This window comes from Podarcis filfolensis (genome assembly GCF_964270895.1).
Source record: "Podarcis filfolensis genome assembly, chromosome: Z".
NCBI classification, from domain to species: domain Eukaryota; kingdom Metazoa; phylum Chordata; class Lepidosauria; order Squamata; family Lacertidae; genus Podarcis; species Podarcis filfolensis.
In genome coordinates this window covers 33,590,471-33,615,587 of record NC_139617.1, presented here as the reverse complement: position 1 = coordinate 33,615,587, position 25,117 = coordinate 33,590,471, and the positions used below count along the sequence as shown (strand labels likewise).

General features: G+C 46.3%; 2 protein-coding genes across 5 annotated transcripts in view; one reads left to right on the top strand and one right to left on the bottom strand.

Annotated features, from left to right (window-relative positions):
* PTGES (prostaglandin E synthase) overlaps positions 1 to 3,442 on the bottom strand; it is a 30,274-nt gene extending 26,832 nt beyond the window's left edge. Inside the window, exons 1-2 of one of the 4 annotated variants that reach the window (XM_083596613.1) lie at positions 1,796 to 1,850; positions 672 to 710 (exon numbers count right to left, since the gene is read on the bottom strand). In XM_083596613.1, the coding sequence (XP_083452739.1) occupies positions 672 to 710; positions 1,796 to 1,835 (79 nt within the window). In that variant the 5' untranslated portion in view covers positions 1,836 to 1,850. Of the gene's footprint in view, positions 1 to 671; positions 904 to 1,795; positions 1,851 to 3,312 lie in introns of those variants that run through there. The other 3 variants (XM_083596612.1, XM_083596614.1, XM_083596611.1) reach the window with 3 other exon arrangements.
* Positions 3,443 to 11,088: 7,646 nt separating this feature from the next.
* On the top strand, positions 11,089 to 24,982 carry LOC310754516 (torsin-1B-like). Its single transcript, XM_083596520.1, has 5 exons — positions 11,089 to 11,472; positions 12,106 to 12,371; positions 19,276 to 19,451; positions 20,792 to 20,919; positions 22,226 to 24,982. Exons 1-5 carry the CDS (start codon positions 11,253 to 11,255, stop codon positions 22,471 to 22,473), a joined length of 1,038 nt encoding a protein of 345 aa, XP_083452646.1. The 5' UTR covers positions 11,089 to 11,252; the 3' UTR covers positions 22,474 to 24,982.
* The last annotated feature ends 135 nt before the right edge of the window (positions 24,983 to 25,117 follow it).

The following is a 25,117-nucleotide window of genomic DNA, read 5'->3' as shown; positions in this document are numbered from 1 at the left end:
GTCCAAGTTTGGGGTGTGTGCTCTTTGGTGAGAGAACCCCGGCAGAGGTTTAACATGGCCAAGCATGCAGCAAAGAAAAGTGTGGAAATATAAGCTGTAAAACCTTTAACACATGCCTTTAACGTATCCCACTTGCCGAGCACAGATAGACCACATGTTTAGTCCTTTCCCTTCACTCAGACAAAGAGATGGAAGAGGCAAGCAACAGCAGCAGGTGGTTCCAGAGGGAAACAGGGCAACATCTAACTAGCCCAGGGAACTTGGCAGTTGCTCAACAATGGAAAGCTCCACTGCCAGCCCCAGACTGAACTTCCAGAGGCCCCAAGGTATAAACTAAAACGCTGAAGCTTTACAGTTCACACACCCATAAAGAACAATTTCTCTCTCTGAAAGAGAGAGGAGTCAGAAAATAGGGGGGTGGCCCCTGGTCAACAAAAGGCAGTTATAAAACAGGGGGTGGGGGTGTTTGCAAGATTGCAGCATTTTGGAAAACACTGCCTTGCTTCCGGCTTGGAATGGAATGCTAATTTGTTTTGCAAATGAATTCCTGATGTGACATTCTGGAGCAGAGAAAGCATCCCTCATGCTTGGCTCCCAGACAAAAGTTGCATTCCAAGACTGAGGGGTGGGGGGTGGGGGAGCAAGTGGATCCCAGCCAATAACACACTTACCACTAGAATGGATTGAGAGTAGGAACGACAGCAACTTTCCTATAAGAAGAACCACATCCCTGATTACTTCAGGATAAACACAGCTCAGCCATTCAGCAAAGGACTCCTCCAGCTGCTCTGATAGCAGGCTCTGATATAGGGGTGGGAAGCTGTCACGTGTACCTCTTCTCCAGCCAAACAGAAGAAGAGGGAGGGGCACCGCTGAGATACTTGTCATGCAAAGTTCCCATTTGCCTCTTCACAGGGGTGCCCCCCCAAACCATAGTTAGTTTGGGGTATCGCCCATTTGCATAGCTCACGCAGGAGCCCCAGGTTCAGCACCCAAAGCATTTCCAGGTGGGGCAGGGAATGAACCCTCTATGAAACCCTGGAGAGCTGCTGCCTGTCAGTGTAGGTAATATAAAGCTAGATGGGGAAATTGTCCAACTTTGTGTAAGGCAGCTTCCTGTGCTCCTGTTTAAAGTAGCCTTTAAATCTGAACCATAAGGACTTTCTGCTTGGTGTACATAAAGTCTCAGGTTCAATCCCTGACAACATCTCCAGATAGGACTGGGAATGATCCCTGCCTGAAACCACAGAGAGTCACTGCCAGTCAGTGTCGACAGTGCGGATCTAGATGTCATAACAACACCAAGTGGACATTTTCACCTCTGCTCTTTAAAAGCAGGAAGAACATTGAACCTGGTACCTTCTGCATCCAGTCCTGATGCTCTGTCACTGAACAGATCGAGCAAATTAGGTAGATTTCCACTCGTAGCTGTCAACTTTCCCTTTTTCTTGCAAGGAATCCTATTCGGAATAAGAGAATTTACCTTAAAAAAGGGTAACGTTGACAGCTATGTTTCCACTAAATTAATCCCCCCCTCCACACACCTAATACATTTAAGTGAAGGAACCTTTTGTATGCAAAGGCTATGCTGCACCACTGAGCTACAGTACTTAGAAAATTAAATAAGATTTTAGTCCTCATGTTTCTGAACCAAAGGCTGAATTGAATAGGAACATAGGAAGCCACCTGATACCGATTCAGAATATTGGTCCATCTGACTCAGTATTGTCTGCACTGAATGGCAATGGCTTTTGTGGGGGGGGTGTTAAAGCAGGGAGGGTTCTTCCAGACCTACCTGGGAGAGGTTTTAAGAGCTGAACCTGGGGCTTCTGCATGCACAGCTCAACAGCTGAACAGACTGGGGGTTTGACTCAGTACAAAGCGGCTTCCTTATCTGCTCATCTCTCAGTAGATCACAATCTAACTTCCGCCCCTCCCCTTCTGGATGGTGTTTGCCGCTTCACACACAGCAGCTGCTGGTGACTGTTTTGAATCCTGGCTAAACCTGTCCTGGGACCATGTTTTTCCAGCTTATCTTTAACAAAATGAACAATCACCCTCTTGGCGTTTATATCAAGAGAAGGCAGGCTATTGGAGGGTGAATGAACAGAGGGGTCGTTAATTTGCTTTCAGCAAAAAGCCTTACTATTCTGTATATATACACACCAACCCCTCTCTTGAATGCCTTGTTATTAATGCATTATGATGGATATCGATTTCAACGCTGCAAAAAAAGAATTGCCGTATTTTTCGCACCATAGGGCGCACCTGACCATAGGGTGCACCTAGTTTTTAGAGGAGGAAAACACACACAAAAAATATTCTGAATCAAATGTTGCACTAAACTATTTAAAGCAGCAAAGCGGGCGGCTCCTGTCCGCTTTGCTGCTTTAAATCGAGCCTCAGAGGAGGGTAGGAAGGGGAACCATGGCTTATCTAAGTCCAGTTAATAATGAATTGCCTGACTTATGGCCATCGAGATTAGCCTGGCCATCTCAGTGGAAATCTGGGGAGGCTGAGGTGGACTTTCCAGTGGTCAAAGTGTGGTTGTGTCTTCCTGCCCGGCATCTATTTCCTGCCCTCTTTCCCCCCTGCACCCCCGCACCCTGCTTCGAGGGAAGGAAGCGGAGCCATGGATCCTCTGCTCGCAACTGCAGTGGATTCCCTCCACTTTGAAGCAGGAAAGTGGGAGAGGAGCTGCTTACAGGAATGTAAGCTGCTCCCCTCCCACTTTGCTGCTTCAAAGGGAGCTGGGGAGGAGGGAATCAGCTGCAGCCACGAGCAGCAGAGGATCCATGGTCCCCTTCTTTCCCTCCTCCGTGGTTGCTTTGAAGCAGGAAGGTGGGAGAGGAGCTGCTTACATGAGTGTAAGCTGCTCCCCTCCCACTTTGCTGCTTCAAAGGGAGCCAGGGAGGAGGGAATCCGCTGCAGCTTCCCCCACCTCCCGCAAAACCGGCAGAAGCCGCAAGCTCTTTAAAGGGGCTGTGCGGCTTCTCCTGGCTTTTTTATGAGGTGGGAGAAGGGACTGATGCAGCCAGTCTGTCCCTTCTCCCTCCTGGGGAAAAGCCCGCAAGAGTGCACGAAGCTTGTGTGCGGCTCTTGGGGGGCTTTTCCCGCCTGCCTCCCCCCTGCATTCACTCCATAGGACACACACGCATTTTCCCTTGCTTTTTAGGAGGGAAAAAGTGCGTCCTATAGAGCGAAAAATACAGTAAGCTACAGGAGGGGCCGTTCCTAAAACTGCATTCCTTAATGCTGCCACCTGCTGGAGAAAGCCCTCCTTTTAAAAATTGCATCCACTTCGGCTCCTACCTGTTAGGAAAAGGAAAGAGTAGGTAATCAGAACCTCAGGGTTCAGGAAAGCCTTGCCTGGGTTTATCCCCTCGCCACAGCTCCATGAGGATGGGGGAGCAGGGCCCAAAATCATCCAGCCGAGTTGATATTGCTTTGCAGCTAATAGAGCGAGTTCCACGTCAATAAGTCCCTGTTTGAATCTTGCTGCTTCTGTTCGCCTCGTCTTTGAAAGGATATTGCAGAGCTGGAAAATGTTCAGAGAAGGGCGAACAAAATGATTAAGGGGGTGAAGGGACTTCCCTATGAGGAAAGGAAGCAGAATTTGGGACTTTTTAGTTTAGAGCAAAGGCGAGCAAAAGGCAACATGACAGAAGTGTATAAAATTCTGCATGGTGTGGGAAAAGTGAATAGAGAAAAGGTTTCCCCCGCTCTCTGATAATACTAGAACTGGTGGAGATCCAATGCAGAGGAATGCTGGAAGATTCAGGACAGGTTTTTAAAAAGCCCTCCACACAGCGTAGAGGCACTCGCTCCCCCAGGAGGCAGTAATGATCACTAACCTGGATGGCCACCAAGCTAGATGCCTATTGCTGGCTACTAGCCACAGAGTCTTTGCCAGGGGCAGCAATGCTTCTGAATACCACCTGCTGGAAACTGCAGGAGGGGTGAGGGCTCTTGTGCTTGTGCCCTGCTTGTGGGCTTCCCGTTGGGGCATCTGGTTGGTAACTGTGAGAAGAGGATGCTGGGTGAGATTGGCACCCTTTTGATTCAGTCAAGCTGCAGGGCTCCTTGTTACTCCCTTGCGTCCTAGGCTGACATGTTGACCTTCGCCACTGTTGTAGTGGATGCAGCATCCAGAGGAGATGCAGTCACAGTTGGGACCTCTTCTTCTTCTTTGCAGCCATCTGAGAATGAAGAAGTGGGCAACCCCTCGGAGGTGGGGTGCTGACAGCGAGGTTGGGCCTTGGAAAAACTGGAGAGTTCCAAGGAATCAGAGGCCTCCGTCAGCTTGCTGGTCACATCCCAGACTTCTACCAAGGGGGAGCAGATGGCACTGCCCATCACGAGGTCCTAGGGGGCTATAAAGTGAGTGAGCAGCTTTCCCTAGGGGGATGACTCTAGTTGGGACCAAGTCCCCAGTGCTCCCTTTGCAGTTATGTGGGTCCAGGCAACAGAAGCTTGTGCAATTTTATGCCGCGTCAACAGAAGTATAGAGTCCTAAGCAAGGGAAGTGATAGCACCACCTTATTCTGCCTTGGTCAGACTTCGCTTGGAGTACTGTGTCCAGTTCTGGGCACCTCAGTTTATGAAGGAGATTGACAAGCTGGAATGTGTGCAGAGGAGGGTGGCCAAGATGTGAAAGGGTCTGGAAACCAAGCCTTATGAGGAACAGCTGATGGCGTTCGGGATGTTTATCCTGGAAAAAAGGAGACAGATAGGAGATAGGATAGCCACCTTCAAATATATAAAGGGCTGTTGCATGGAAGATGGTGCAAGCTTGTTTTCTCCTGCTCTGGAGGGTGGGACCTGAACCAATAGCTTCAAGTTAGAAGAAAGTAGATTCCGACCAAACATCAGGAAGAACTTTCTGGTAGTAAGAGCCGTTTGATGATGGAACAGTCTCCCTCAGGAGATGGTGGGCTCTCCTTCACTGGAGGTTTTGAAACAGAGAGGTGGCCATCTGTCAGGGATTCTTTAGCTGTGATTCTTGCCTTGCACAAAGTTGGACTAGAGGACCCTTGGGTGTCCCTTTGAACTCTACAATTCTATGATTCTATGACTCCAAGGTCTCCTTCCAGGCCTGGAAAGGTTGTGCGAATGCACACCAACCTACATGACTGTGTGGAGATGATTCCAGACCAGGCCTGTGGCATCAAAGGCATGGGGGCACTTCTTCAAAGTCCCACCCCCCGTGTCATTATTGATGTCCTCCTCTTCCTTCTCACCTGCCTCTTTTGCTCAAGACCCTCAGGTCACCTTGCAGCACAAATCTGCATTGACACCACAGCCTGGATGCTGTCCTGAAGGGAAGCAGGCACACTCTGCCAAAACAGAGCAAGGTAGCAATTAGGAGCCGGGGTGCACAGATCAGAAACTGGTTACTTTCTCCTGGTGTGTTGCTGTCCCTTTTCCTGAAACCAAGTAGGCAGGCTGATTAAACCCACAAGACAGAATTCCTCACTCTGCTGGGGAGGAGGTTAGCTGCGATGCTGGCAGAAAAGGACTGTCCTGTCAAGCTGGCGCCATATTGGTGAGCAGCCTCCACTCACTGCCTCCACTCACTCTGCATACCTGCAGAAACAGAGAGAGAGAGAGAGAGAGAGAGAGAGAGGGGTGTTTGTGAGAACATAGGAAGTAAGAAGCTGCCTTATGCAGTCATACCTCGGGTTACAGACGCTTCAGGTTGTGTTTTTTTTGGGTTACAGACCTGCTGAAACCTGGAAATACTGGAACAAGTTGGTTTCAGGGGTCATGCATGCACAGAAGTGCTAAATTGTGCTTTGCGCATGCACAGAAGTGCCGAATCGCAACCCGCGTGTGCCAGCTGCACCGCTGCGGATTGCAAATGCTGCGGGTTGTGAACGTGCATCCCGCACAGATCACTTTCACAACCCGAGCGTCCACTGTATCAAGTTGGACTGCTGACCCACCTAGCTCAGTGCTGTCTACCCTGACTGGCAGAAGAAGCTTTCCAGGGTTTCAGGCAGGGGACATTCCCAGCCTTGCCTGGAGATGCTGGGGACTGAAGCTAGGATCTTCTGCATCCAAAGCTGCTGCTCCAATACCGAGCTGCAGCCTTTCCTCTAAAAGAAGAAGAAAGATCCCAGTTGCCATGGTTCTTAATAAATGTGCATGGGCAGAATTAAACAGGGACATGGAAAGCTGCTGTATGCTGAGCTAGACCCTTGGTCTGCCTAGCTCAGTATGCTCTACAGCAACTGGCAGTGGCTCTCTAGGGTTTCAGGGATTGTGAAGCTTGGCTTTGAGATTATTCCACCCTCCACCAAGAAGTCTTAAGCATTTAAGGTGCCCCTTCCACAGGTTGCTTCTGCAGCATCTTCTCCCTCCCCCTTACCTGGCTCTTTAGCATAGCATCCATTCAACACGCAGAAAAATAGGCGGTGGCGGCTGCTTCGTATACCTGCATCCCAGTTTGCATGGCCCAGAGGTAAGCTGATCGCTGATTTGCATCCCTGGCCTGGGTGATGCTATCTGATTTCCAAGCTATCAGCTTTCTTTGCAACATGAAATGCAGAGCCTACTCAAATTAGTTTCCCAGAATCAAGGAAACCCAAAAAAGTGTGCTAAGGACTGAAGAAACAGTGGTAAAGTTAGGTACAGTGGTACCTCAGGTTACATACGCTTCAGGTTACAGATGCTTCAGGTTACAGACCCTGCTAACCCAGAAATAGTACCTTGGGTTAAGAACTTTGCTTCAGGATGAGAACAGAAATCGTGCGGCGGTGACACGGTGGCAGCAGGATGCCCTATTAGCTAAAATGGTACCTCAGGTTAAGAACAGTTTCAGGTTAAGAACGGACCTCCAGAACGAATTAAGTTCTTAACCCGAGGTACCACTGTAATTTTACCTGACTCTGGAGTTCATCGTCAATTTAATAATAATAATTATTACTAGCTTGTTACTCAAAGACCCTAAGCGAATTACTAAACATAAAACCATTGATAAAAATGCATTGATACAATACTGTGCATGATTCAGGTTGCCTTATCTCAAAAAGGCTATTGCAAAGTTGAAAAAAGTTCAGAAATGGGCAACTGAAATTAACAAGGAGATGGAATGACTCCCCTGTGAGGAAAGGTTGCGGGATTTGGGACTATAAAGAAAAGACAGGTAAGAGGTGATATGATAGAAGCTTATTAAATTAGGCATGTAATGGAGAAAGTGGAGAGAGAGAAGTTTGTCTCCGTCTCTCGTAACACTAGAATTTGTGTATATCTAATGAAGCAGAATGTTGGGAGATTCAGGACAGATAAGAGAAAGCACTTCTTCACGCAGTGCAGAGTCCAACTATGGAAGTTGCTTCCACGGGAGGCAGTGATGACCACCAACTTGATTAAAGGCTGTGAAAAAGGACTGGACATATTCATGTAGGAGGAGAAGGCTATCAACAGCTAGTAGCCATGGTGGGGACTGAACCTGGGACCTTCTAAATGCAACACAATATTTCTCCACTGAGCCATGGCCATTCCCCAGCAGTTTTACAGCCCCCCCCCTAGATTATAATGCATGCTTCAGATTGTAGTATGTTGGCTCTTGTTGCCTTTGGGCCCATCCCCACCCTTCCTGTTTATTCTGTTGGGTGCCCCCTGCCCAAGTCCAGTCCTGATGGCATCAAAGGAGGTGTTCCGCAGTACTGACCCAGGACATGCACTGAAGACTGTGACAGATGGGGAGCTGTCCAGAGTGCTGGAAGACAGCGCAGCCCCCCTCCCCAATCCATCCCTATCCACCCCAGACCCTTCACGGCACTGAGGGCATTGCTCTTTGCTCAAAGGCATTTGGGTCAGGACTGGAAGATAAGAATTTTTGGGGGGTGGGTGGGGAGGGAGACAATGCAGGGCAGAATGGACTTTTGCCCTAGTGCTCTTCTTGCACAAGACCTGTCCTGGTGGCAAATGTCAGGATATTTCTAACCTTGTTTAGTTGAGGGCCAAATGGGTGGAGAAAGTGAAGTCCTTTTTCATGTGATGCTGTCAGGTGGCAGTAAGCAACTCCCACGGCCAGTTGCCAGGAATGTACGAGACAAGGAAAAGTTATTACCACCTGCTTTTTATTCAATATTTACAGAGAGAGGCTTGGAACATAGCCTCTTGGGATAATGGCATTGTCCCGAATGACTCTCCACTCCCCCTTTCTCCCACTTCCTTATTCGTCATTGTCATCATCTCCCCTACAGGTGGCTCTGAAGGCCCTCCGCTTCTGAGCTCTTTGCTCTCCTACTTTCAAGGCTTGCCAGGTTCTGGGAGGGAGGTGGGTCTGGAATGCTTTCTAAAGACACTGTGCCCATCAGCTGTTGCCCTCCTGGTGCTTCCTCTTCCTCCTCCTCTCTCATTATTTCCCAGCTTTCCCCCTCTTCTGCCTCTGAGCTATGACCTCCCTCAAACCCCTGTTGTAATTCTGAACTGTCTTCTTCTTCTCCAGAAGGCTCAGGCTGGGGAGGCTGTTTCCACCATTCCTCCTCTGCCCAATCCCTGACAGGTGTGGAGTTAAAACTATGGAACTGCCATCCTCAGGAGGTGGTGATGGCCACCAGTCAGATGGCTTTGAAAGAGGATTGGACAAATCCATGGAGGAGGAGAGGGCTATCAATGGATATCCATGGGAACGAGTTTCCATAGTTTGTGCAACATGAAGACGTCTTTCCTTTTATCTGACCTGGATCCTCCAACATTTAACTTTATTGGATGTCCATGACTTCTGGTAATGATGAGAGTGGGGAAAGAACCTGATAACAGTTGATAACTCTTTCCTTCATGTGAGATTGATGATGGGGATGCCATTTTTCACTGTTAACCATGGTGGCTGAAAGCTCAAAATGTCGATGAAGCCAGAGCCTGTCCAAGGCAATTAATTCTTGCTTTGCCCCCATCTTCTTCCTCCCTGCTGAGTGAAGAAAGGTGGTTTTATTTCAGGTTAGGTTTTATGTTCCACGTGTAGTATTTCTTTGGGAAGTTGTCAAATGCCCCTGCTGTTTTGGAGAGCTTCCTCAGTAGAGTTTACTTAGGGCTTTGCTTTCTCAATATTTGCTTTTGGATGACAGAATTTGCACACAGCTTAAGGGTGAAACGTGCTGGGGGGGGGGGACAGGACCTTTGCTCCAGCTGGTTTGGTAGCAGGCCCAGTGAGATGAAAGAAGAAACACTAAAAACATGATCATTAATTATATTACATTAATATTTTCATTAATTTCAGTGGGGCTGCTTTGGGGAGAGCTTGGATACAATCCTGTTTATACTGTATATGGTCTGCATGCTAATAACGTTTAAATTAGCAAATTATATATATGTTTAATATATACACACATAAATACTACATATACCGGTATTATACACAGGCATATATATTCAAATAGAATACATTAGATTTCTCTCTCTCTCCCTCTCTCTGCTTCACCAGTGCTTTTCGTCTAGGAAAAAGTCACCACTGCTGTGTACCCTTGAGTACCCCCAGAAAAAAAACATTATTTCTCATGTGTTTCATTTACTTATTGATTGATTTTATATCCCTTCCTCTCCAAGGAGCCCAACAATGGCGGACAGATAGGAAATTTAAACCCAAAGCAAAAACCTTCTAAAACTATTACAATTAAAAGCATTTGAAAGCAATTACACTCTTGTCTGTCTCTCACTCACACACAGAGCATGCAGAGATGCACACACATGTGCATGTTAATAATGCCTTAACCATCACACATATTTACTTAAAATGTCTCTGTGTGTTTATCAACACAATGTTTATTTATTCCTTTGTTACATTTACACCCCATTCCCCCCCCCCAGAGAGCTCAAGGTGCTGTATGTGGACCTCCTCCTCTTCATTGCACACCCCAGGACCACCCTGTGAAGTAGGTCAGGCTGAGAGGCAGCTACTGCACCCCAAGGCCACCTGATGAGTTTCATGGGCCAAATGTGTGTAGGACGTTGTAACACTTCTAGGCAATTGAAACCAGAATAGATAAATTTTATGATATGGTTACCAGATTTTTTTCAATGAATCCGGGGACACTTTTTTTTTTTTTTTTGAAGCTGAGTAGCAACAGGGTGTCAGTAGTGGGGATGGTGAGGCAAAAGACGCTGGGCCCAAGCACACATGCATATTGTATAAAGGTGCAAAGCCCTTCTTTCGCACCCTGTGAAACATAAATGCCCGGAGTTTTTAAAAAACTGGGCAACGACTCCCAAGCCTCCACCATTCTGTCAAAACAAAGGGGGGAGGGGGCAGGAGATCTGTACCGCCAGACGTCCCCGGTTCCCCCTCGGCAGTGGCGGTGGCAGAGGCAGTCAGCAGCCCGGAGCCAGCCTGGTAGCACAGTTGGCTCTGGCTGGCTTCAGGAGCTGCTCGCTACCATGGCGCCCGCCATTTTTCCTCGCCGGAAGCCCCCATATGATGTGTTGCGACAAGGGAATATGACGGGCACCACGGCAGCGGGCAGCGAGCAGCTCCTGAAGCCAGCCAGAGCCAACTGCGCTACCGGGCTGGCTCTGGGCTGCTGAGGCTGCCGCTGCCACATTTCCCGGGGACAGATTTGCAAATCTGGGGATATTCGGGGAATGGAATTTGTCCGGGGACAGATTTGCAAATCCAGGGACTGTCCCTGGAAACCAGGGAGGTCTGGTAACCCTATTTTATGAACCTCCTTCCTTTGTCTGCCCAGCAGGACGGCGCTCAAGCCACCCTGCAAATAAAATGTTATTTCATTTGAGCATGCATTTGATAGTTGATTTCTCAGAAGAGAGAGGCTTTGGGTTTGGGGGGTTAGGTCGTGGTTGTGCGTAGGGTCAGGGTCATCGTCCTGACTTTAGGTCGAGGCTGTGCTGGGGACTTTGGCACTACTTCCGGGGTGTCACACCCCCGCCCTGACTTTAACAACTCTAACCACTGTACTTCACTGTTTATATATTTTAAACTTGCACGCGCATGCGCGCTTTATTATATTATATATTGTATTTACACACACGCACACGAGAGCAATCCACGTGCTTGTTCAGTAACTCCCTTAGCAGCAGCCAATGAAACTGGCTTAGCGGTTGCTAGGATGGAAACTCCGCCCCAAACAAAGATGGCGCCGGGGCTTACGGGAAAGGGAAGGGGTCCATGCGGGGGCTGCTGGGAGTTGTAGTCCCCGCGTCGTGCTTGCGAAGGTGGGCGGTCGGGCTTGCAAAAGTAGCCGCCAGCGCGGGGCATTGCCGGCCCTTTTGCCGGCGCGGCGTCCACCATGCTGCGGCTCCGACTCCGCCTGCTTTTGCCGCCGCCGGTACTGCTCCTGCTGCTGGTGGCCGCCTTGGGGCCGCCTGGATCGGCGGGGCTGGAGCCCATCAGCACCGGCATCGCCATCGGAGCGGCCTCGGCTCTCACCGGTTACCTCTCCTCGCCCCGCTTCTACTGCGCCTTCGTGGAGTGCTGCCCCGGCGAGGAGGAGCGGCCCAACAGCACCGGTACCCGCAGGCAGGGAGGGTGGCTGGCTAGCCCCATAGAGGGGCAAAAGCGGGATGTAGCAGCTCTAGCCCCACCATAGAGAGGCAAGGAAAGAGGGCAAAAAATAAGGCAGGGCTGCCCCCCTAGAGGGGACCCCCCCTTATAGGGAAGTTGGAGTTTTTTTGTTGGGGGTTGGAGAGAGAGAAAGAGAGAGTGAAGTAGTTTTGGCCCCATAGAGTTGTTCAATTTGGTTGTGCTGTGTGTTTAAGGAAAGAAGTTGCCTTAGAGTCCATCTAGCACAGTATTATCTACATTGCACTCCTGGATTTCTGAAGGATATTCACTACTGTAGCTGGATAATGCCCAAGGTTTATTTATCTATTGCATTTATATCCCACCTTTTCCTCCAAGGAGCTCAAGGTGGCACACACAGTTCTCCCTTCCTAATTCAATCCTCACAACAACCCTGTGAGGTAGGTCACACTGAGAAGCTGTGGCTGGCCCAAGGTTCCCCGGTGAGCTTCAAGGCCAAGTGGGAATTTAAACCCTGGTCTCCCAGGTTCCAAGCCCGGCACTCTAATCGCTGGACCCACACTGAGGGTTGCAGGAGTGCCTCTCTGAAATCAACACTCTCCACCTTTGCCTCTCTGCAGCGCTCCGGCAGAATCTGGACAATAAGCTTTTCGGACAGCACCTGGCGAAGGACGTGATCCTGAAGGCAGTGACCGGCTTCGTCAACAACCCAAACCCTAAGAAGCCCCTGGCGCTCTCCCTGCATGGTTGGGCAGGGACGGGCAAAAATTTTGTCAGCCAGATTGTTGCTGAAAACATCCACAAGGCCGGGCTGAAGAGCAAATACGTCCACCTTTTCCTTTCTACACTGCATTTCCCCCACGACCACCAGATTGCACTGTATAAGGTGAGGGTGTAATTGGTTGAGTGTTTTCGCAAGGCTTTATGTTGCTGGTTCTAGGCTTATTTTGTCCCCGTTTTACAGAGTGGGCAAAGTGAGGAGCTCCCATTCTCAGCTGGAGCTGATGGGAGCTGTAGTTGAAAGCATTTGGCTATCATTGGGTTAGCGAAGGCTGTAGTACATTATAGCCAAGAGCACTGAGATATCTGAATAATAAAACTCAGTGGTGAAGCACATGCTGCCTCCACTCCAAATACCACCTCTGGGAATCTCAAGGACAGAGAACTGCTGTTGTGCACTGGTGCACCTCCCATAGGCATCTGGTGGGAACAGGATGCTGGACTAGGTGGGCCACTGGCCTCATCCTGCAGACTCCACTTAGAATCATAGAATCATAGAATCATAGAGTTGGAAGAGACCACAAGGGCCATCGAGTCCAACCCCCTGCCAAGCAGGAAACACCATCAGAGCACTCCTGACATATGGTTGTCAAGTCTCTGCTTAAAGACCTCCAAAGAAGGAGACTCCACAACACTCCTTGGCAGCAAATTCCACTGTCGAACAGCTCTTACTGTCAGGAAGTTCTTCCTAATGTTTAGGTGGAATCTTCTTTCTTGTAGTTTGGATCCATTGCTCCGTGTCCGCTTCTCTGGAGCAGCAGAAAACAACCTTTCTCCCTCCTCTATGTGACATCCTTTTATATATTTGAACATGGCTATCATATCACCCCTTAACCTCCTCTTCTCCAGGCTAAACATGCCCAGCTCCCTTAGCCGTTCCTCATAAGGCATCGTTTCCAGGCCTTTGACCATTTTGGTTGCCCTCCTCTGGACACGTTCCACTTATATTCTTAAGTTTTTTGCATGCAGAAGGTCCCAGGTTCAACCCCCAGTATCTCCCTTGCCTGAAAGCCTAGATAACCACCACCAGTTTGTGTTGACAATACTGGGCAATATTGGCAATATTGAATTCAGCTCTTTAATCAGAACTGTGAGGACTAGAGTTTTACTTTATGTTAAGGGGGAGGGCTGTAGCTCTCTGGTACAACACCTGCTTTGCATGCAGAAGCTCCTGGGTTCAATCCGCAATGGCATCTCCAGGTCTAGGAATGTCCTTGTCTGAAATCCTGGAAAGCCCCTGCCAGTCAGTGTTGACAGTACTGAACTAGATGGACCAAGGGTCTGCCTCCTGTCTTCCTTTCCCAGGGTCCCTATTCCCCTGAATAATTGAAAGCTTTTTTCCTAACTTTTTCCTGATCATTCTTTAAAGCTTCTTTTTGCATCCATGAGCACTAGAAACTTAAAAGTTACTCTAAATGAAGCAGAGGTTCTCAGGAACACTGGGTTGTACATGGGTTGCTAAACAGTAAGCTTGTGGGGAATCCTAGCTTGCAGAGGGAAACTGAGGTCTCTGGGACTTGCTCCAGGTAGAGACTTTGTTCTTCGTTTGGAAATGCTTTCAATATTCTAGAAGGGCAGGAGAAGGACCACCCAGAAAAAGAAAACTTTGGATTTTTTGGATCCTATTGCTATGGCCTTTTGAGCACTCTCGAAAACCAGTAGTGGTCATTTGCCTTCCAGTAAAAGGAGTTAATATAGGAGAATAATGGAAAGTGAAAGCTGAGAGTTTGTGGAGCTGCTTCCTTTTTTAGGAATGGACGGAGCTGCCTTATACAACTGTGGTTAAGAAGCCCCTGTGTCTGAGAAATTGGTTAGTTGCCTATCCTGGGTGGGGTTGCATTCCCCCCCGAAGGAGAAAGTTCTCAGTTTGGGGGTGCTTCTGCATCCAGTTCTGTCACTGGAGGCTCAGCCAACTTCAGTGGACAGTTCAACAGCTACGGCCATCCCTGGACCAGGAAAGACTTGCTACAGTAGTTCATGGCTTGGTTGCTTCAAGACCGAATTACATCAATTTGCTCTGTGTGGAGCTTCCCTCACACATGACCCAGAAGCTTCAGTTAGTGCAGGATGCTGCAGCGCAGTTGCTGACAGGAGTGAGGCCTCGTCAGCATTATAACACATGTTCTCAGAGATCTGCACTGGTAGTTCATTTGCTACTGGGCCATGTTCAAAGTGTTACAGTTTGGGACTTCCGGTCAGCGCCAGCGATTAATGGCGGACTTTCCCTCGAGCTCCGGGGGAAGTCTGCTCTGCGGGTTTGGGTCCTGCTGCCACGGCGAAGCGGGGACCCTTAAAAATCACAGGCGCGGAAGCCTGTGAACGAGGAGACCCGGCGGGCACCTTTTGCGCCCCCCCAAAACCGCAAAGGAGCCTTTTTAAAGGCTTTGGAGCGGCAGCGGGTGAGCGGCGTGGTGCTGAGGGTCGTTTACAAAGCCTGCTGAGTGAAGCCGCATCGCCGTGATCGGAGAGCGCTGATTTCTTCCCAAGAATTTGGACTTAAAAGCAACTATTCGTGAGTAGGATTAACGGATTTAATTTGAAACGAAATTAACAAGAATTTTGGCACTAGCACGGGAAAGGTACAAAAAGGAAGTCTGCCTTCCCGTTGTGTAGACAATCTAAAGCAAAGAGACTGTAAGCTGTAACTTAAGAGTGAATATTTTCTTGGAATTAGCAATCTATCGTTTGGAAGAGTATTTCTCCCCACCGTTTGACAGGAGCGGAGGGGGGTGGAAATTGAACTTTTTATGCCTGTAAGAAAGGAACAAATTTAAAAAGAACATCCGCTGCCTTGATCTCTGGAGTCAGACTGCCTTGACAGGGAAACTGAATGGTGGACTGTCAGCACATTGGGATTGTTTGTAGCAGTAACTTTGTGTAAAGATACAGTGTCTTTGAATGGACTTCTACATAAAATAGCATTGAAGATAAATTGGAAACTGTAGCTAATTGGAGAAAAGGGTTTTTTTAAAGAGACATTGGTTATAAAATTACAAAGTGAAGTTGGAACCTTTCCCCCCTAGTGGAGACTTTGTTGCTACAATAACAACTAAGCCACTAGAAGTGAGAGCCAGTGGAAATTTCCTTTCTAAAACAAAAGTACAAGAGTAGGACGTGACCTTGGCTCCGAATGAGAGTGTTATGGATAAAGAAAAGGGGAAATCTGAAGAAAGAAGCTTAAGATCAGGTAGACAATACAAGACTGATATTTCCCACCAGCGGAGAGCTTCAACATCCGGAGGCACGGGCGCAGCTGCTGCCTCTCAAACAAAAGTAAGAGCTATGTCAACAGAAGATGCTTTGGCACAGGCACTTGGCAAAATTAATGTATCTTTGGAATACTTAACGAAGCAGGGAACAGAGACAAGTAAACAAGTTGCGGAAACTAATAAACAAGTGGCTGAGGTCTCAGCAAAAATTGACCTGAACACGAAAAGTATTGATGAACTGGGAAAGAAGGTAAATTCTAATACAGAGACTTTTGGAGGACTCGGCTACAACTCGAAAGATTGCTGAGGAAGCAAAGGAAATTGCCGTTGCTACCCAGGAGAGGATACCATCGGTCATCAAGAAATTGGAGGATCATGATCTGACTTTGTCTATGATTGAATTGCAAAGAAAAGAGAGAAACTTAAGGATCAGATCAGTTCCGGAAAGTGAGAAAGATAACTTGGTGGACTTCCTGACAAAAGAATTTTTGGACTTTTGGCAACAGGAGCCTTTGGCAACAGGAGCCTGGAGAAGGATGAATTCAAGATAGTGAGTGCATTTAGGCTTGGTAGAAGACAAAGGAAGAATAAGGCAAGAGACTGTTTGATAACATTAAGAACAAAAGAAGAAAGGGATAAAATTTTGAATTTGCACTATCAAAAAACCTTGGAGATTGAAAATTCCTATGTGGAGATCTTCAAAGATATCCCGAAGCATATTCTGGATGTACGAACCTACTACAGAGATCTGGTTGTTTTACTGAAAAAAAACAAGATATTCTTCAGGTGGGAATTCCCACAAGGCCTATCTTTTAAATACAAAGGAAGGAAGATAAGAATAAAAACACTGAGTGATAAAGACAAATTCTTGAGAGACCACGAAGAGGATCTACAGAAGGAGGTGGAATCTGGGCAGTAACTGACGCCATTGGGAAAAGGAACACTGGACATATCAGACATATCAAACTTGTCATTCGGGTTGAAACCATCGACAGAGGAAGAACAACTACTTGGAGCAGCAGGAGTAAGTAAATAGTCTCATCATGGCTCTGCAACTTCTAAGTTGGAATTGTAATGGTTTGAATATGCCTCGAAAGAGGAAAGCTGTTTTTCATATATTGAAGAAAGAACAATTGGACTTGATTTGTTTACAAGAAACACATGTGATGAGGTAGGTTACACAGGAAAATATTGGTGAATAAAAGATTGGGACAAGAATTTATTTCATCTGACAAAGTCAAAAAAAGAGGAGTCGTGATATATGCAAAGGAAAAATTGCTACCGAAATTAATTTTTAAAGATGAACAAGGAAGATTCCTGGCAATTGAAATTCAAGTCCAAGGAGAGAAATTTTTGGCTGTAGGAATTTATGCACCGAATGAGGGGAAATCTGAATTCTTCAAGAAGTTGCATGAGACTTTGTTGGACTATCTGGACTATAATTTAATTTTGATGGGAGGCATGAATGGAGTAGTGTCTACAAATATGGACAAAGCACAAAGACAGGTACTTACTAAGGATGGAAGACTACCAAAAACTTTTTTTGAAATGACTGACAATATGGACCTGATCGACATTTGGAGAACAAAGAATCCTCTTGAAAGAGAGGGAACTTTCTTTTCTGAAGCCAAAATGACATGGACTAGAATCGACCAAATTTGGGTTACTAGAGGAATGGCATCAAAGATAAAGAAAGTGGAAATCTGTCCAAAAACTTGCTCCGACCACAACGCAGTAAGAATGGAGATGAAGCAAATAACAACTGGCTCCTTCAGATGGAGGATGAATGACACTTTATTTAGAGATGAAGAAGTGTATAAAAAGGCCCAAAAAACATTGAGAGACTATTTTGAAATAAACATGAATACCAATGTGGAAAAAAGAGTAATCTGGGACGCAAGTAAAGTCGTTATGTGAGGATTTCTGATACAACAAAATGCAATAAAAAAGAGAAGCCAAAATGAGAAAAAAGACAAGATTTTGGAGAAGATAAAAGAAGGGGAAAGGAAACTAAGATCAAAACCAAAGTCCAAAGAGATTTTGAGAGAAATCAAATTATACCAAACACAATATATGGAACTGATGAATCAAGAAATAGAATGGAAAATTAAACAAATGAGACAAAAGACATTTGAATCAGCAGACAAATGTGGCAAACTATTGGCTTGGCAAATGAGGAAAAGACAAAAATTAAATACGGTTACAAATTTAGAAGTGGAAGGAAAGAACATATATAAGCCAAATGAGATTAGAAATTGCTTCCAGAGATATTTTAAACAATTATACACATAAGGGCCGCAGAAAGAGATGGACATAGACAAATTTCTTAAGACTTATGGATTACAAAAAATTTCTTATGAAAGTAAAATAGGTTTGAATCAGAAAATAACTGAACAGGAAATAGAAGGTGCCATTCAAAACATGCAACTGGGCAAGTCCTCGGGACCGGACGGGCTTACTTCCAGATACTATAAAATGTTGAAGGAGTGGCTACTACAACCTATGAAGGAAGTTTGCAATGAAATTTTGGGGGGGGAAAGGGCACCAGAAACGTGGAAAGAAGCTTATATTACACTTATACCGAAGACTGAGACTGAAAAGAATCAACTTAAGAACTACCGCCCTATCTCGTTACTAAATGTGGATTATAAAATCTTTGCTGATATTTTGGCTAAGAGATTGAAAAAAGTTTTGATGGAGGAGATTCATAGGGACCAAGCGGGCTTTCTCCTGAGAAGACATATATCAGACAATGTAAGGAATATAATTGACATTTTGGAAAAGCTAGAAGTGAACATAAATACTAAAGCAGTTTTGATATTTGTGGACGCGGAGAAAGCCTTTGACAATATTTATTGGAGTTTTATGAAGAAGAATCTCTAGGGGATGGGGGTAGGCCAAGGATTTGAAAACGGTATAGGTGCAATATACTCAGAGCAGAAAGCAAAGTTAATTGTAAATAATGTGGTTACGGAAGAGTTAAAGATAGAAAAAGGGACACGTCAGGGGTGCCCAATCTCCCCATTACTTTTTATATCAGTCCTGGAGCTTTTGCTGAATATGATCAGAAGGGATCAGTTGGTTAAAGGGGTACAGGTCGGAGCTAAACAATACAAATTGAGAGCATTTGCAGATGATTTGGTACTTACGTTACAAGAGCCAGAATCTAGTACCAAAAGGGTTTTAGAACTAATTCAAGATTTTGGCCAAGTTGCAGGATTTAAATTGAACAAATCTAAAACTAAGGTATTGGAGAAAAATTTAACACCTATGGAAAGGGAGAGGTTTCAGAATGAGACAGGTTTAACTGTGGTTAAGAAAGTGAAATATTTGGGGATTAATATGACAGCATTCCTGTTCAGCCCAACCTGCTCACATGCTTAGAAAGTTGATGTGGATTTTAATTTTAGTTAACTTACTGTGTATCATAATGTATTGCATTTCCCCCGCTTTAAAGTTGTTACTCTACAGTTATGTGTTCCTGTGAAAAAAGTGTGTTGCAAGTCAAACTCTGTTTTAAAGGGTGGTTTTACCCTCTGCCAGGCTCAGGCCAGCAGCAGCCCTCCTCCTGAATGCAGTTTGGAATGAGGGTAATTTACACCAGTTTACATTAAGCTGGCATAAATTCCACCACTCTCTTGGACTTAAGGATCACTCTGACGGTTGCTTTGTTTCATTGGTCAATTACTCAAGTAGGGTTTCAGGGTTTTTTAATGTTAAAATCAGAGCATCCTCCATAATTGGGTTGATGCTGAAGAACTGTGAGATCAACCTTTTATCCTCCTTACTGCTTTGGTCCAGGAGCAATTGCAGAAGTGGATTCGGGGTAACGTCAGCGCCTGTGCCAAGTCGGTATTCATATTTGATGAGATGGACAAGCTTCACCCAGGACTGATAGATGCCATCAAGCCTTTCCTCGACTACTACGAGCAGATTGACGGTGTCTCCTACAGGAGGGCAATCTTCATTTTTCTCAGGTTCGAAATCTCTTTGCCTGCAACCACAAGCCCTTCATTTGATGGTTTCCATTTGAAATTAGACGAGTCCTACTGGATCAGATCATCAGAGGCCCATCTAGTCTTTTAAACTGGAAGCTCAGAAGCAACTGAGTACAACAGCAACTCTCCCCTCCTGTGGTTTCCAGAGCTGCCTCTGACAATGTAGGCGTAGCATAGCCAGCAATAGCATTAGGTAAAGGTAAAGGGACCCCTAACCATTAGGTCCAGTCGTGGCTGACTCTGGGGTTGCGGCGCTCATCTCGCTTTATTGGCCGACGGAGCCGGCATACAGCTTCCAGGTCATGTGGCCAGCATGACTAAGCCGCTTCTGGCAAACCAGAGCAGCGCACAGAAACGCTGTTTACCTTCCCGTCGGAGCGGTACCTATTTATCTACTTGCACTTTTACGTGCTTTCGAACTGCTAGGTTGGCAGGAGCAGGGACTGAGCAATGGGAGCTCACCCCGTCGCGGGGATTCAAACCTCCGACCTTCTGATTGGCAAGTCCTAGGCTCTGGTTTAACCCACAGCACCACCCACGTCCCTCCATCAATAGCATTACCTTCTCCTAATCCTGTTTCAAAGCTGTCCAAGTTGGTGGCCATCACTACCCCCTGTGGGAGTGAGTTCCCTGGGTTTAATTATGCATGAAGAAGGACTTTCTTTTATCTGTCCTGAATCTCCTGACATTCAGCTTCATGGGATGTCCACAAGATTGAATGTCAGGAGAAAGGGAGAAAAGCTGTTTTATATCCTCTTTCTCTGTGCCATGCACAATTTTATAAACCTCTGTCATGTTACCTCTTACTGACCTTTTCTCTAAACTAGAACGTCCCAAATGCATCCATCATAAAGGGGAATCGCTCCATCCGCTTTTGGCTGCCCTTTTCTGAAGCTTTTCCAGTATCCTTTTTGAAGCAAGGCAACCAGAACTGTCTGCGCTACTCCACGCAGGGTCGCACCACCAATTAATTTAGTGGCTTGATGATACCGGTGGTTTTATTTTCAAACCCTTTCCTAATGATTTCTAGCATTTTCCCTCTTCACCACTTTTTCATACATTCCTCAAGTAGGGGTGGGGGGTGGGGGCTCACCACATACCAGGATTCTACATGACTAGTTAGTCTTTGCCTGAATTATTTTTTAAAAAAATGTTTTTAGCATGCACCAAAAGCATCTGACTGATGTCAATAGGCAGGAAGTTCCAAAGTTTAAGTAAGATTGGTTTCTTACAATATCAGGATGCGTATTGCTGGCTCTGTTATGAAGCATATGGATTCCTAACATGTCTCCCACCCACCTCTTTGGCTTTTCTGACAGTAACGCTGGGGGAGACCTCATCACCAGAGTGACCTTAGACTTCTGGCACAATGGGCGGGACAGGGAGGAGATCCAGCTGAAGGACCTGGAGCCTGTGTTATCCGTGGGCGTCTTCAACAACAAGAACAGTGAGTTCCGTTGGCTGTTCTTTGCCCTCCCCCTTCCTTGTCAAGCAAGAGATTTTTAAATTTTTCCTAAGTCAAAGTTCTGTCTCCCATTTGTGGCCCTTTGGACTGTTGTCAGACTCCAACTCCCATCAGCCCCTGCAACCTACATGGGAAGTGGTCAGGCACGATTAGAGTTGAAGTCCAACAACATATGGAGGGCACCGCAGTGGCTGCCCCTGCCTAGAGAGCCACTGCCAGTCATTGTAGGCAATCCTGAGCTAGATGCATTCTTTAGAATTTATATACTTCTCAGTTTAAAAATCAAATAAGCAGTTAACCATTAGCCAACCAGAGTATTTTGAGAAGCAAAGCGGACAGTAAGCCTCATCTTGATTTAACTGTTGCAGCAGGGTCCCCACTCACCACACGCAGGAGGGAGGAGAGAACCCTGAACAATGGTATGCAAGCCCTTATATAGATTTTTGAAATTGCCCACCCTGTAGCTCAAGACCACCCCCAAAACATGCATATATTACAAAAAGAGGCAGTCTACAACAGAAATCCTGTCTGCCAGGATACCTTATAATGGTCACTGATTGGATTACCTGGGCAGTCTGGCCATTCTTTTGTTATGGTTAATAGTTTAGTTCCTGAGTCCCATGTCACAGGCTCACCCTGTTCATACACAAATAGGCCCTTAAGACAGGATTTGCAAGCAAAAGACAACGGGGAGGCTTTCCCATTTCCTTCCTCCTTGCAGAGAAATGTTTGAGGTCAATTTGGGAGAGTAAAAATGGCTTCAGGATTGCTCTTCTGTACTATTTCAGACACATGGTTTATATACTTACGGTATGTACGTGTTTGCCTTGTACATTTATGAACATTTAATTTATATTTGAGACCTTAGAATTCGTATAACAATATATAGAGGTGGAAGGGACTCAGAGGGTCCTCTAGTGCAGGGGTCAGCAACCTTTTTCAGCCGTGGGCCGGTCTACTGTCCCTCAGACCATGTGGTGGGCCAGAATATATTTTAGAGAAAAAAATGAATGATTTCCTATGCCCCACAAATAACCCGGAGATGCATTTTAAATAAAAGGACGCATTCTACTCATGTAAAAACACGCTGATTCCTGGATTATCCACGGGCCAGATTGAGAAGGCGATTGGGCCGCATCCAGCCCCTGGGCCTTAGGTTGCCTACCTCTGCTCGAGTGCAGCCCCCCCTGCAAGGCAGGACTCACAGCTCAGTTATCACAATATGCAGAGGCAACGATATCTCCCAGTTCCCAAATCCACTCACCTTCTCAATTTTGCCCTTCCCCAGGCGGCCTCTGGCACAGCAGTCTTATCGACCGGAACCTCATTGATTACTTCGTGCCATTCCTTCCCCTGGAGTACAAGCATGTGAAAATGTGTATCCGGGCAGAGATAGTCTCCCGCGGCAATTCTGTCGACGAGTCAGTGGTCCAGAAGGTGGCCGATGAGATGACTTTCTTCCCAAAGGACGAACGGATCTACTCCACCAAGGGGTGCAAGACTGTACAGACCAAGTTGGACTTGGTGGATATTTGATTTTTTTTTTTAATGCCATTAAACCAGAAAGAGGAGTATGGTGAAGGGTTTCTTAAATCTGTTATCCTCTTTCTCCAAAGCACTTTTAAAACTTTTTTTTTTAAATGAAAGGAAAACTCTGGGTGTGCACTTTTAAAAATATTGTGTGGGGCTCTTAGGAGCTGTTGGCTTTTTGTGGTCACACCTTAGGCATTTCCTCTCGCAATGTGCCATCAAGGAAACAGGTACCACTCTTGGCTTTATGTAGAAATCACAAGTGTAAGACCAGGATGGCAAACTTGTGGACCACCAGATATTGATGGAGTACATCAGGTGTAGGGAACCTTTGGCCCTCCAAGTGTTGCTGAACTACAACTCCCATCATCCCTGGCTACTGGCCCTATTTGTTGGGCGCCAATGGGGGTTGTAGTTCAGGGCTGAAAGTTCTTCACACCTGGTTTGTAGCTCCCTGACTGTTCACCATGGTGGCTGCTTCAAGCCTCAGTAACAATTGGAGATCCACAGGTTGCCCACCCATGATGTAAGACAAGCCCACAACTATGGACCATAAAGCATTAGCGTTCAACAGCTGGGATTTGCTAGGAGTGACTTTGCCTCTCCTCTCCACATTCCTCTAGACCAGTGTTTCTCAAATTTAGGTCCCCAGATGTTGTTGGACTACAACTCCCATAATCCCTAGCTGGCAGAACTAGTGGACGGGGATGATGGATGTTGTAGTTCAACATCAGCCGGGGACACAGATTTGAGAAACACTGCTCTAGACTATGACACTCGGTCTGAAATGAAGGATGGCTAATGCTGTTGTGGCATCCGTACCTGCTCCCAGGTGTCATTTTGGGAATTTCAGCTCATGGGGTCATTGGGAAGCAGAGTGCTTTTCTCCATCTGTTGGCTAAAGCATTGCAAATTGTGCAAGGGCATCTTCCTAGGGAAGTTATTTAGTGTGCAGGTAACCAGTGGCATGGCCAGCTCTCCCTATGGATGGAAGAAAAGGTGGGGTCCTCTCTATATCGGATTCTAAAGCTGATCCACCTTCAGCTGTAACAATGCAGTTAGGTATCACATTGAGCTTAGGGAAACTGGCTATAATAGGCCATGAATTTGTATGTCTTTGCCCCTTAAATCTTGACAGTCATCCTTCCAGGAACAAAACACTGTCCCTAAAGGAGTGGGGAGTGTTGCGTGTGTGTATAATTTGCCTGTTGATGGGCTGGAACGTTACCCTAGAGTTTTTGACGAGGTTTGCAGCTTTGGTATAAGTCTGAAAGGGGATTTAACTTTGGGTTCACTGTTACACATAGCCTGATTGGTTTGTTCTTCCCCAAACCAGTATGCCTTCCCGCCCAATGATGTTGGATTCCCAGTTCCAATCAGCGCACCCACACCCCAGCAAGTGTGGCCAGGAGTCAGGGATGATGGGAGTTGTAGTCCCCAGCTGTAACTTCTGGAGGACACCAGGGTCAGGCAGCCTGGTTTAAATCAGGGAGGACTAGAACCCTTCCTCTCCAAATAATGCCTCTCACTCATCCTACCTGTATATATTTTTAATGGAAATTAAGGAACATATTTTTAAAAGTATCTCTTATCCCTCTATCCTTCAAAATGGTGATAATTTTTTTTATTAAAGTTACAGAGATTTGGGTATGGTGGGGAGAACTGGGTCAATTAACTGCCCCCCACCGCAGCAATAAATGTTTAGCACTATTTGCCAACCTGGGGCCCTCTAGATGCATCTGAACAGACAGAATAGGTTACTCTGCAACTTCCTGTTTGATGGAGTTTTAGGAAAAGTAGACCTGCTGAAATTAACTGTGATTCAAGTTGGTCCTTTTCATTTCAATGGGTCTGTTCTTGAGTGTGACTGATATTGGCTATAACCCTGTGTGTGTGGCTGTAGAGAGAATCCTGTTTAAGCAGGAGCTGCCAACTGAGCTCTGTCTGGGTGTAGCGGTACAATAAAAGTCCGCTGAGCATTAGGGCAAATCGCTTAGGTTCCTGCTGTGGTAAAAAGTCATTGCAAGGGACTAGGCATGAAAGAGGTTGGTTGCATAGTCCCTATTCTCCTGTAGCCTGGACACCATCTCATCAGATATTTTGCCAAGAGACAGAAGTGTGCTGGTTGAGTGTGTACTCACTTTATCTCACCATGAGGTTATGATGTTCCTTCTCATTCTTCACGGGGTTGCCCCACAGCCCTGTGGTGAAATACAATGACTTCTTCGCCACTTGGGAATGCAACGGCCAGAAAAATCACCAAAGGATAAATTGGCAGTGTAACAACACAAGTTCAGAGTGTGAGGTTTGATTCTGTGTTTCCCCTTTTAAGAATCCAGAGGAACAGCTCATATGTGGCTGAGAAAGGAGATCAGAATCAGTAGTTATGAAAAAATTGAAACTTTTATTTCATTTTAAAAATGGCCAGTATGGGCTACGTTTTGTAACTTCTATGGAGTGATTGTAGGTCAGTTGCTGCTATCTGTATTAAATCTTGGACAAAAGTACCATAAAACAGGTCTCTTGCCTTTCCTTATTTGCTCAGGTGTTCAAAACTGCAGTTCTGATACTCTGGATACAAGAGTAAGCTTCAACTGCCACAAGCTGCTGTAGTAAAAGGTTTTTGCGCTCTCCTATTGTCTTTCTGCCT

Bases quoted from the DNA above. Each gene is read 5' to 3' on its own strand.
- LOC310754516 (XM_083596520.1), top strand. From the start codon at position 11,253: ATGCTGCGGCTCCGACTCCGCCTGCTTTTGCCGCCGCCGGTACTGCTC. The intron at 12,372-19,275 runs GTGAGGGTGTAA...GCTTTGGTCCAG, and splicing joins ACCAGATTGCACTGTATAAG to GAGCAATTGCAGAAGTGGAT. The intron at 19,452-20,791 runs GTTCGAAATCTC...CTTTTCTGACAG, and splicing joins GCAATCTTCATTTTTCTCAG to TAACGCTGGGGGAGACCTCA.